Source organism: Rhinolophus sinicus, linkage group LG05 (assembly GCF_036562045.2).
Source record: "Rhinolophus sinicus isolate RSC01 linkage group LG05, ASM3656204v1, whole genome shotgun sequence".
In the NCBI taxonomy this organism is placed as follows: Eukaryota; Metazoa; Chordata; class Mammalia; order Chiroptera; family Rhinolophidae; genus Rhinolophus; species Rhinolophus sinicus.
This window is the reverse complement of record NC_133755.1, coordinates 147,409,243-147,422,911: the sequence shown is the minus strand read 5'-3', so window position 1 is coordinate 147,422,911 and position 13,669 is coordinate 147,409,243. Positions and strand designations below refer to the sequence as shown.

The 13,669-nt window shown below is 37.8% G+C and overlaps 1 protein-coding gene across 1 annotated transcript in view; it reads left to right on the top strand.

The window, feature by feature from the left end:
* TBC1D32 (TBC1 domain family member 32) overlaps positions 1-13,669 on the top strand; it is a 400,452-nt gene that overhangs the window by 205,130 nt on the left and 181,653 nt on the right. Inside the window, exon 35 of the mRNA XM_074333506.1 lies at positions 3,920-4,046. Within this exon, the coding sequence (XP_074189607.1) occupies positions 3,920-4,046 (127 nt within the window). The remainder of the gene's footprint in view (positions 1-3,919; positions 4,047-13,669) is intronic.

Genomic DNA, 13,669 nt, shown 5'->3' with positions numbered 1-13,669 from the left:
ATTTAAACTTTGCATTTAAAACTGTTCAAAACTAGATGTGTAATAACATTTAAGAGTTGAACAGTGACTGCAGGGAAATCTATGGAACAACACAGAAGTCAGCAGAGAAAGAGCTGTTGGAGACTAGAAAGCAATATGAGCTTTGAATAATTATTAGGAAATAACAAGTAGGCACAAAGTTTTAAGAATGAGGGCCTAAAGCACAGGCAAAAATTCAAACCAGCCTTTTGTATACTGCTGATACTGGTTAACCCAATGATTCACAGAGGCTCTCCCTATTTTGGCATGTCCCATTTTCATCACTTGGTTCATTCTACTTTTTCTCTTTAGAAGGTTCCTATTTCTGGGTTATCTTTGAGATTCTACTAGTGGTATTAGTTTTTATATTATTGAAATAGTTTAGTTTTTTTTTTTTAACTTCTCTTTTCTCCCTTTCTCCCTTCCTTTAGCTTCCTTTATTGTGGCTCAGAAATGGGCCATGATCTTGGTGCTGGGGATACTTCAGTGAACAGAACTCCTGCCTTGAGTTTGAACATACACTAATGTGTAAATCAGACAAATGATACACATTTTTATATTTTATTTCCATCTCTACTAATGGCTTTATGTCTGATCTAATTAAGTCCTGAAAAAAGTGTGAAGTGTAAGTTGCCAACAGAATGCTATAGACTGAGTGGCTTCAACAAAATAAATTTATTTCTCACAGTTCTGGAAGCTGGAAGTCCAAGATCAGAGTGCCAACCTGGTTAGATTCTAGTGAGAGTCCTCTTCCTGCTTTTAGATAAGTGTCTTCTCACTTGGCAGAGAAAGTGCTCTGGTTTCTCATCTTTTTATAATGGCATCCATTCTATTGAGTCAGGGCTCCACTCTTACAACCTCATTTAGCCTTAATCACATCCTTAATGGTCCTGTGTCTAACACAGTCACATGGGTGGAGGGGGTTTAGGGCTTCAACATATGAAATTTGGAGGACACAGTTCAGCCCACAGCATGTCTCAATGATACTTTCTTCAATTATATCTCCCTTCTCCCAGTTTGAACCCATCTGAGTTTTTGTCTTCCTAGGTATACCTCTGGTCAACTATTTTTTAATTTTTTTAAAAAACCATTGTTCTATTTTTAATTACATTTGACAAACAGTACTATAATAGTTTCAGGTGTACAACATAGTGATTAGACATTTGCATAACATACGAAATGGTCAACACAATAAATCTAGTACCCAATTGATACCTAATACATAATTATGACAATATTATTAACTCTATTGCCTATGCTGTACTTTACATGCCCATGACTATTTTGTAACTACCAATTTGTACCTCTTAATCCCTTCCTCTCCTTCACCCATACCCCAACTCAGCATAATACCCTCTCAGTCCATTCATGTTGTTGCCGACGGCAAGATTTCTTTTTTTATTTTTATGGCTGAGTAATGTTCTATTGTATGTATGTACTACTTCTTCGTTATCCATCTATCGATGGACACTTAAGTTTCATCCATATTTTGGCTATTGTAAATAATGCTGCAATAAACATATAGATGCATATGTGTTTTCAAATTAGTGGTTGGGTTTCTTTGGTTAAATACCCAGCACTGGAATTACTGGGTCTTTCTTTGTCTCTTGCTATAGACTTTGTTTTAAAGTCTATTTTGTCTGGTGTAAGTATTGCTACCTCAACTTTTTTTGTTTGTTTGTTTCCATTTTCATGAAATATCCTTTTCCATCACCTTACTTTCAGTGTGTGTGTGTCTTTGGATATGAAGTGTATCTCTTGTAGGCCGCATATGTAAGGGTCTTGTTTTCTTATTCATTCAGTCATCCTGTCTTTTGATTGGAACATTTAATCCATTTACACTGAAAGTAATTGTTGACAGATATGTAGTAATTGCCATTTTATTATTTGTGTTTGTTTGTTTATTTTTAAAAAGTACCTCTAAGATTCCTTGTAATACTGGTTTGGTGATGATGAGCTCCTTCAGGTTTTTCTTGTCTGGGAAACTCTCTCTCTCTTTCAATTTTAAATGATAGCTTTGCTGGGTAGAGTAATCTTGGTTGTAGGTTTTGTCTTTTTATTACTTTGAATGTTTTGTGCCATCCCTTCTGGTCTGCAAAGTTTCTGTTGAGAAATCAGCTGATAGTCTTATGGGAGCTCCCTTGTAGATAATTAACTGATTTTGTCTTCCTGCTTTTAAGATTTTCTCTTTGTCTTTAACCTTTGGCGTCTTAATTATAATGGGTCTTGGTGTGAGCCTCTTTGGGTTCATCTTGTTTGGGACTGTCTGCACTTCCTGGGCTTGTGTGTGTATTTCTTTCACCAGGTTAGGGAACTTTTCTGTCATTATTTCTTTAAATGAGTTTTAAATTCCTTGCTCTCTGTTCTCCTTCTGGGACCTCAATGAGACAAATGTTGGTATGCTTGATGTTGTCGCAGAAGCCCCTTAAACTTTTCTCATTGTTTTGGTTTCTTTTCTTTTTTGCTGTTCTGATTGGGTTTTTCTGCTACCTTATCTTCCAAATTGCTGATTCAGTCTTCTGCTTTATCTAATCTACTATTGATTCCCTCTAATGTATTCTTCATTTCAATTATTGTATTCTTCCTTTCTGACTGGTTTCTTTTTATGTTTTCTATCTCCATTTTTATGTTTCCTATCTCTTTGTTAAAGTTTTCACTGAATTAATTTATTCTTCCCCTAGGTTCATTAAGTGTCTTTATAACCAGTGTTTTGAACACTGTATCTGGTAGGTTACTTGTCTCCATTTTGTTTAGTTCTTTTTCTTGAGCTTTGTTCTGTTCTTTCATTTGGGACGTGTTTCTCTGTCTGCCCATTTTGGCCACTTCCCTGTGTTTATTTCTATATATTAAGCAGGGCTGCTGTGTCTTCCAATCTTAGTAGAGTGGCCTTATGTAGTAGGTGTCCTGTGGGGCCCAGTGGCTCAGTCTCCCTGGTCACCTGAGCTGGGTGCTCCAGGTATGGGTTGTGTGTGCCTGCCTGTTGTTGTTGAGTTCTAGTTGCTGTTTGTACATCAGTGAGAGGGATTGCCCCTTCAGCTGATTGGTTGTGAGGATTTGTTGTGACTACAGTGGAGGAGTTGTTGTACAGGGGCTGACCCTATGGAGCAGGACTACTTTACGCAGGGCTCTAGTACCTGCCTTTTGGATGTGTTGCCCATGGAGGCAGCTGGGTGGTGCTCCAGCTTGGTCAGAAGCTAGCCACCAGTCATGCCAGCCCCAGGGCCTCCTGGGATGGGAGTTACGACATGCCAAGTTCAGCTTCTGCCTGTGCCCTGCCCAGGGCCACCTGGCATGAGCCACAAAGCAATCCACAGATGGCAGCAACCAGCACTGGCTTGGAGGTCGAACCAAGGCCAGCTGCCTCTACTGCCAGGCTTGGGGCTGCTGAGTATGAGGTATGAGGCACTGAGGCCAGTTTCTGCTTCTTTGGGGTTTGTGAAACTTTGAGAGATTTTAGTAAAGTCTGCAGCATGAGCCAAGATAGGCTGTTTGTATGGGAAAACCACTGGATATGGCTTGGGTAGGCTCACAAGTTGGGTAGGGCAGGGTCTCAGTGAATTACCAGGGTATGGTAGAGAGTGTTAACTAGGTTTATGGAGACTCAGATATGGCACCAGCCTGTGTCTGCCCACTCAGAGAGGGGAGGGCTCAACAAAGAAGTAATGGTTTCCTCCAGCATTTCTGTCTGGGAGAAAGCTGCCCCTGTAGCCCAGGACCTGAAGCCAGACATCACAGTTCCTCCCCAATATGTCCTTGGTACCTTTCTAGCTGCTGCTCCCATGCTGGAGCTCAGACAGAGTGAGTCTGTCAGTAAGTTTGTGCGTGGTTCCTTTAAGAGGGATGCCTGGGACTCCAGCTGCCCTCCATCTCACTCAGCTTCAATCACTGCTTGTTTTCACAGCCAGAAGTTATGGACAGTGAAATTCTGGACTGGGGAACTTGGTGTGAGTCCGGGACCTCTCGCCCCTCCAGGGCGACCTCCACAGCCGAGATATCGCTCCCGCCCGATTTTCAACCGCCATATGCAGGTTTGGGAACAGTTCGGTCTGCATCTCTGCCTCTCCTACCATTTTGAGTTGGAGTCTTCTGTATTTCAGAAGTTGTAGGACTTTTGTTCAGCTGGAGTTCAGGCAATTATCAATGATAGATGTTTTGTAGTTTAGTTGTAATTTTGATGTGGTTGTGAGAGGAGGCAAGCACAGCATTTACCTACTCTGCCATCTTGACTGGTGGTCAATTATTTTTAACTCTTTTTTTTTAATTTAACGTTTTAAAATATCAAGTTCAAAAACCCTCCAGCCCTCTTTTTGCTTACTTCCTAACTTATAGAACTTAATACATAACTAATATAGTACTTTGATGTATAATTAGTTATACATAAACCCTAATATAGTGCCTCAAGGGAAATATCCAATTATCTATTGCTGTGTAACAAAGTACGCCACAATTTAGTTACTTAAAAATGAGGATCACCATTTTATTAACTTGCATGGTTTTGTGGGTCAAGAATTTGAGGATGGATTGTCTGTATGGTTCTGGCTCAAAGTCTCTTTATCAGTCTGCACAGACTGCTATAACAAGAAGTTCAAGATCAAGCTGTCAGCAGGGTTTATTTGTTGTGATGCCTCTCTCCCTGGCTTACAAATAGCTGACTTCTCACTGTGTTCTCACATGACCTTTCCTCTGTGTGCATGTGAAGGGAGAGTGATCTCTGGTGTCTCTTTCTCTTCTTATCAGGATACCAGTCCTATTGGGTTAGGGCCCTACCTTATGAGCTCATTTAGCCTAAATTTCCTTCTTAAAGATCCTGTCTCTAAATACAGTCACTGTAGGGGTTAGGACTTCAATATATGGATTTGGGGTGGAGGGAACACAATTCAGTCCATATCAGTCTTCTATATGATTTAGTCAGTTAGTGGATAGAGCTGGGAACTGTTTCTCTCTCTCTCTCTCTCTCTCTCTCTCTCTCTCTCTCTCTCTCCCTCTCTCCATGTATTCTTAGGATCTCTCTATATGGTCTCTCCATGTGAACTAGTTTGGATTCAGCATAGAAATCTTAGGGTTGTTGCACTGATCACATGGTATCTGGCTTCACCCAGAGTAAGTGTCTTAAGAGAGAAAGGCAGAAGAACATGACATTGTTATGGCATCACCTTGAAAATCACTTCTGACATATTATATTTGTTGAGGCAAAAGCTCACCCAAATTCAAGGGAAGGAGATATAGACTCCACCTCCCAATGGGAGAAACATTTAGGTCATATATTAAGAAGAACATGAGGGTTAGAAGGTATTGTTGCTGCTGTTTTTGGAAAATATATGCCATAGGCAGGAACTCTGTTTTCATAAGTTTTATATTCCTCATGCCTAAAATAGTACTCAATATGAACACATATGCAGTAAATAATTTTCATATATATTTATTGCTTTCAGTTCATGTGCATGAGTTTTTCCCTTTGAACTTTCTGGAGGCAGCCTTATACAATTTTAACTCATTGTTTATAATTTCAATTTAAAAATCAAATACACTTAGAATACAAAACAACAACAGCAACAACCACAACAACAGGAGAACTCATGATGACCATTTAAATATATATCTATGACAAGTGTATTAGTTCTAAAATGAACCTAGGATGCCATTTTACTTGACATTGGCTAATTGGTAATGGTTATAGTTTTTCACATTGAATCTCTATTATGTACTGCCTCTTTATTTTCAAATGGACCAACAAACACACACACACACACACACACACACACACACACACACACGAGAGAGAGAGAGAGAGAGAGAGAGAGAGAGAGAGATGTGGGGAGGAAAGAGAGGGAAAGGGGGAGAGAGAGAGAAATTTGAAGGAATTGGTTTACGTAATTGTGGACTCTGAAAAATCCTACAATTTCAAGGTTGACCAGCAGGGTAGAGGCCCAGGGAAAAGTTGATACTGCAAATTGAGTCCAAAGGCAGTCTGATGACATAATTCCCTTTTCTTCAGGGTCTGTCATTCCTTTTCTTAAGGCCTTCAACTGATTTGATGAAACCCACACACATTATGGAGGGTAATTTGCTTTACTCAAAAATTTAAATATCAATCTCATCTAAAAATACCTTCACAGCAATATGCAGATGTGTTTGACCAAATGTCTGGGCACCAGGGCTTAGCGAAATTTATACAAAATTAACCATCACAGACACCACTGATGAGGTTGGTCAGTGTTTTCACTAGGAACATTATAGCCTTTAAACCCACATCAAGCAGAGATTTCACTTGTGAAAGGATCTCAGACAGCTATTGTCTATATTCCAAAATTTCCTCTTCATTGATTTCACTCTGTATGTTTGTGCAGGATCCTTAAGGAGATACGGTGTGACAAGGTTAGGCTAGCTGCAATAATAAACAAATCCAACAGTTCAGTGGCTTAACACAATGAAATTTGTTTATTGTTTCCGCAAAAGCCTAACATCCATGAGGCAAGTCAGGCACTAAGACTCTTTCAAGCTGTGTCTCTTCCCTCCTCTACATTTTTTTTGCATCCTCTCTTCTGGTGTATGGGGAAAGGAGAGAGAGGAGTAGCCCTTCCTAGGAGCAAGGGAGCTAAAAAATGCAGTCTAGGAATTATAGGAAATCATAGATCTTGGTGAGCAATGTTAGGCTTAGACACAGGCCACCAGCCAGGAGCATGAGAACTTTGAGGACCACCCTCCTCCATCCAATAGTAAAAAATGAACTGAACACTAGCAACAGAACAGGACCTCAAGTGGAAGCATCCACATTCTCTTTAGAGTGCCCTGTCTCCGATTTCCGTTTTGTAAATATACCTAAAGTATAGTGCCTCTATTTTTAACTATGTATTTTAGTTTAAACCTTTAAGAAGAGAGAAGATTCTGTAACATTTCTTTTTGCTGGGAAACAAGAGATTAAAAGCAAGACTCCAGGCTTTAGATCAATCATTGGATCCATCTGGTGAATGTTCTCTTTGATGGCCTCGTTTAGAACTTCAAGAGATTTTGCTGAGATTTAAAATTCTCATTACAGTCTTTGCCAAAGCATCTTAAATGCAAAGCAATCTTAACTTTAAAAATTTAGAAATAGCTGAAAGAGACATACCACTTAGAGCCAATAACTGAAAACTGTGAGATAAAATGAGTTAGAGAAAAAAAAAAAATTCTAGCACAATCAATAAGACTGCTGCTCTCTGAAAATAAAAGTAACAAAATCTTCATTGTGATTTTTAAAAGTTATTTTCTATATAGAGCTACATTAATTTTTTTGTAGTTTGTAGGTCTCATCCCAGTTTACAGGGAGGTGTTAAATATAGCTGATAGAGCTTTTTCCTAACATTTGCCAATTTCTTCACCTTTGGAATGAATCCAAATGAACTTGGTTTTATAAGTTACATGTTTCTTCTGCTCTTCAAGCAATATTGATCTACTTCAAATCCATTTCTCTCTCTTCTCATAGAAAAATGGACATCTCCGTTTCTGCAGTGTATTCTCTATAGGCAGTCATTTTTAGTGAACAACAACAAAAAAAGTACATTATTATTATTTTTTTTTCCCTAAGAAGCACACATTTTATCACTAAATTAACCTTGGCCTAACTTAGAGCTCCTCAAAGGCTACGGATTTTAAGCCTCGTCCAACATTTTATCTTACCGTGTTTTAGAAAAATCTTGGTAACCTAACTATTTTATCTGTGAAGGTTTTTTTTCCCCCCATATTTTATGCAGGCTCCTACAACACATATTTTGTTTTCAAATTTTAGTGTCCATTCAAATTTTAGTTCCTTTCACAAATTCCTACTAGAATTTCTAATTTTTCACTACCTTCTCTGTAGTAAAAAGTGCCATGTAATAGTTTTTAAATTGAATAGAAAGGAGAGAATAAGCAGCAGGAAAGTGTGCAGAGCCATCATTGTGATAGATTGGCAATATCTCTATAATTATTTCTATCATAAGTCTTATAGTGATAGCATACAGTGTCTTCAACATAAGATAAATGTATTTAAGTTTTCTTGGGAATATCAAACATAATATGCTAAAGAGAAGTGCAAGACATACTGCTGCACATTCATAATGCCAACAAATTCAGCACAACCTGATTTTAAAATCCTTTTTCAAAACTAATGCTTCATTTGCTATATAAATGAATGGTAAAACAGGCAAAAATAAAATAGTCCCAATTTATGATGGAAATAAAAGAAAGGGAGGGTTACAACGTTTAGTGAGTACCCTCTTTAGGCCAGGCTGTTTCACACAGGTTATCTCATTGATTCTCACAACAATATTCTAATTGTTGTATGTGTATGTAATTATTTCTATTGTACATATGAGGAAATGAAGATTCAGTTCAAGTAATAAAGTAAAGGTTGTGCTGCTAATAAAAGGCCATGTAGGGATTTGAACCAATTATGTATGACACCAACTCTGGATGGTTATAACCCTATTTCTATGGGGACTAGAGAAGTGAAAGAAACAAAAGGAATCCATAGGATGGTTTTGAGCAAATTAAGAAGTCATTCATAAAACAGAATATTCAGCCATCTTCAAATCTGTCCATTCCAACATCTGATAAAAGCTGAGCAAATTTTATTTAATTGGTTATGATGTGGATCATGTACAAAGAGATGATAAAAGGCTATGACTTTAAACTTAACCAGACATTTTTTGTGTGATTTCATGGATGACCAAATTAAAATAGCTGAAGGATCATTAAGCCCACAGAATTGATTACTAAAGTAGCTTGCTGAATTGTTTTCTTTAGCACTCTTTGAGAAAGGGGAAAAAATGAATGATCACCTTTCTCAAGTTAAGTGGATGAGAATTCATTTTTCTCAGCTTCTTCAACACATTGCTCCTCTGAGAAATCCACCTTAATGAATTACCTTAACAATTGAATCTTCTATCCTGTGCTTCCTCAAACACTTAATGTTCCATAATGCCTTGTGTAGTAAATTATATCTGGTCACAAGTTTGTAAATGTGTTTGGGGTATTATGCATAGTATTGCTCAGTGAACTGGTTAATAAGCTTTAGGACAGTGACTGATTCTTTAAAGTGTTTGTATTGGGGTGCATGTAAGGGAAGGATAATGGGAGAGAATGACTAGGAGGGCAACATTTAGCAAAAAGATAAAGCAATACATAAGACTGAGAAATAGGAGACTTCTGAGGCAAGAGGAAAGTCAAGGGGTGTGGTTATCAGGAGTCAGAGAAGGAGATTCCAGAATGAGAGAAGAATCAGACACCACGGAGAGGTTGAACAGGAATGGACTGACAGGAAGCTACTGATTTTCAAGGAAGTGATTGCTGACAATTTTATTAGAGTGATGAGAGAATAAGGCAGACTGTAGAGGATTGATGGATTAATTGAGGATGAGAAAGTGGAGGTGGAAACGGTATACTGTCTAATTTTTCTAAGGAGCTTGATCATAGAGGAGTGGAAAAAGCTAGAGTGGTAATTTAAAGGAAAATCAAGACTAAGAAAAGGTAGTTTTAGGACAAAAGTACTTGAGCATGTTTAGAGATGAACAGGAGCAACAGGATAGGAATAGATGGAGGATAAACAAGAGAGTAGGCAGTTTTGGTCAATGCTAATCTTGTGTGATCTAGTACCAGACTACTAGGATTTGAAACTTGGATTTAATAGCTGTGTGTACTTGCCTCAGTTTTGCCTCAGTTTTGTCACTTATTAAAATGAGGATAATTTAGGAATAGATATTACAATTAAAGTGCTTATCCTAGTGACTAGAAAATGGTCAACATTTAGTAGATAAGAGATACTGTTGTTAGAAAAATCCTAAATAAAAATCATAGGTGGAGATGTTGGTGTGCAAAGGACAAAAACATTATTTTTCTCACAGAGGAAGGTAGAACTGATGATCTTATAGATTGCACGTAGGAGGTAAGCTGAAGCTGAAGGAGAAAATACCAGATGGACTCAAGTTTTTGTTTCAATGAAGGGAGTCTAATTATTGAGAATGAGAGCTTAATCATCTTAGATTTGGTTTGAAGCAAACTTACTTCATTTGACAAAGAGAATTAGGAGAAATTAGTAAGTACAGTGATGGGTAGAAAACATCGTGGACTCTATTGAAGATGAAAATAACAAATTGATCTCTACTGTTATGTGAAGTTTTCTCCAGCAATGATAGTCCAAAGGAAAGAAATATGAGAAAAAAAAATTTGATTCTCCAGAGTTGATTGGAAAAGTTGGTATAGTGAAAGATGGGAAGGTCACAGGATTGGTGAATGCTTGTAAGAGAAGAGTTTAGATGGGGTTTAGGCTAATGGGGGGGGGGCAGGGGGAGAATAAAGTCAGGAAGGGATAATAGACTGAACATTTACTTACCTTGAGGTTAGAGCAGGATGTGTAGGTCCAGCCGTAGGAGAAGGACATTGAATAAGAGAAAAGAATTTCAATAGTTCAGAATTACAGGGGCATAAATTTTGAGGTTAGTAATAATGATTCCCCAGTTTATTGCTCCTGTTGAGTAAAGGCAAATATACAAGCGTAGACACATCTTCTGCAATGCAGCATAGAACACACTGAGAATCAGTCCTAACACTTAATAGTAAGGGAAGTAGAACTCCAGAAAATATTTTCTTCTCAACTATGCAAGTCTGCCATAACAAAGTCAAGGTATAGGTATGGAATCCTGAGATTTGGGATGGGGACATCTGGGTCAACTCACTTGAAAACCTTGCATCCCCGCATTCCCTGAATTCTCTGAACCTATAGAAGTAGCCCATTCTTCCTTTTCAAAGACTAGGGCTCCTCTACCTCTTCTTGAAGATGATATAGGCAATAAATACTCTACTCCATCTCTCCTCTTGTCAAGTATTAATATAACCCAGCCAGGATAATGGTGGGTTATGTTAATACTTGATGTAAGATAAAAGACCTACCCAACCAACATGGACCAGCAGGAGTCTGGAGAATATGTGTGGGACTGGATTCTGGGGATAACCAAATCAAAAGAGAGCAGAAAATTAAGTTGGATAGGATAGTTTATTGATATGGGAGTACTCTCTGTTGATATGGGATTTAATACTGTCAGAGATCCCAGGAAGTGCTACTAAAATGCAGCTAAATTAGCTCTTAGAAGCTTGGAGAAGGCAATGGAACATACTAGATTATGTAAAACGCCAGAGTTGCCATGGTAGACAAAGGAAGAAGAAATCAAAAGGCACAGAAAAGTGAGCATGCCAGAGAGATCTAGTATGTGAATACGGAGGCCACTTCATTTTCCAAAGCAGTGAGAAATGTTCTGGTGAAAGTTACCAGCATCACTGAGAAACTCAGAGGTGGCTGTCCTTTATAGAGCACAGCTGATGATAGGAGATGGTATTACAGAACTGGGCTCCTTAATCACAAGGAAAAAGATGCAATTCTGAAATTATAGAGACCAGGTAATTGCACTTAACCAACGGAGAAGTGAAATATAGTGAACACACACTGTATTGGAAAGGATACAGGAATTACAAGCAGTAGTCCAGCTATCCACAGCCATGTGGATAAATCTTATGTAACAATATCATGTAAAAATAGCATAATCTTAATGACAATAGGTAGCATCTATGTAGTATTTACTATGTCCCAATTCCTGTTCTTAGCTCATAACAACACTGTGCTATATTATTATTATCCACATCTTTTAGATGAAGAAACTATGAGGTACATAATGTCACACAGCATGTGTATGTGTATTTGAACTCAAGCAATCTGACTATAGAATTCTTGCTCTGGAGTAGTCATTATATGCCTAAGAACTACAATGAGAGCTTTAGAACAGTATCATTAATGAAGATTAAAAAAAATTCATATACACTCAATTACGATACATATTTTTGTAGAATACATTGATATTAAAGGTTATCAAAACAAATGATAATGTAAATAAAAGGCAACAATTATGTAAACATATCAAGAGAACATTCTTATATCATCCAGTGATGAACATGTGCTCTAAATGGAGGAGTAAGATTAATTTACCCTTTGGACAGGTGAAAGTAAGTAAATTTAACTTATAAAGATTTTGTATTTAAACACGGTTTTTCAAGCGTGGATAAAAGGAAAGACCAAGAAGTGGCTCCAGCAAGAGCTCTGAAGCAATAGCAGGCATGATGGGCAGATGCTAGTGAATAAGGACAACCTGAGACACAAAGAGAAAAGTCAGAATGCCGAAGAAGCAGTGAGATGATAACAAAATGTTTTTTAGCTACTTTAGTGGGAAGGAATTGGACTTTTTGTTGGTCTTCTCTTGTTCAATACACAACAACAAGGAGTTCGCAGCTGAGGACTTCAATATATATGAATATATATTTGTTTACCTTAATCAAAAGTCAGCCTTCTGTCATAATGAGCACCAAAAGCAATATTTCTTTACTCTTCTGTACCGAATTTCAACCTTCCTGTATCAGTCCTGTCCTCATTCAACAGCCATTAATTTATTCAAATAAAAATTGTTCTGTGTTTGAATTCTTATCATATCCCTAATAAAAACATGGGTTTTGATATGAGCAAACAAACCATAATGACTAGAGAATGAGATAAATAAAACAAGAATCATGGAACAAAATGAAGTAAATTGTTGGATATTTTTTATTCCTCACTTTTGTGTGCTCAAATGGACAGCAACTGGAGATGAGGTCAGAGTTGGAACAGTAAAACGCAACGGCAAACAGTAGGGCTGAGAATTGAACATGACCTGTTTCTTGCTTGAAGGTGCCATAGCTGCTAGTGGCTCTTAAAAGCAGAGCTAAGTTATTAAACTCATAGAGCAGTAGGAAAACCAACTTATAAGGAAGACAACTGTCCCCAACTTTTTTTTTTTTATTAGTTATCTGAATCACCAGTTGATTTCTTCAGGAATAATTGAGGGTCTCTCTCTTGGAAATTGCCTTGTTCTATTTTAAAGTAAGTTAAAAATTTTGGCCTGGTAAAATTTTAAAAAATCCTCATCCAACAAGCGACATAGAATTATAAAGGAACCTGTTTTTTCTCCATTTTTTCAACTTTCCCCCTGTTATTTATTATTTATAACCTGGGTACTGAATGGTGGATGGCCTGAGGAGGCTATGTGATCTGCAGATATGCAGTGGAAATGGGAAACTGCCTCTCCCATCCTCTACATTCTTGGCATAATCATGCAATTGCTGTTTGCAGTACACAACCTGTACTCTTCTGCTTGAGTGTCTGTCTGCTCAGTTTCCCATCCTCTGGCTTTCCCTACCTAGCTCTACTTTTAAAACTACACCCTTCCTTTGAAGCTGCCTCCAGTCCTACCACCTCAGTTAAACCTTTCCAAATCTACTCAACCAAATTAAGCTTCCCCATCTCGGAGTTTCAGTAGCACTGTGTTTTCATTCTGCTGTTATCTGTTAGTCCTGCCTAAGACTATTAATTCGTGTATACATTTTTGTTCTTCTCTCCTGTTAATCTTTGCTTTCCTCATAGTGAATCTTTACACATGGCATGTTCTCAATAATTGAATATTAAATGAAATTAGAGTGTTTCAAACATAGTGAATGCAGTTTTTTGTTGTTTTTTTTAAGATATATCTGGTGGTCCTATATAGGGGGTTTGGGGGGTGGGAGGACGTGGCATTAGAAAAAATGTTTACAAATGCGTTTTGAGATTCAGGCATGAGGC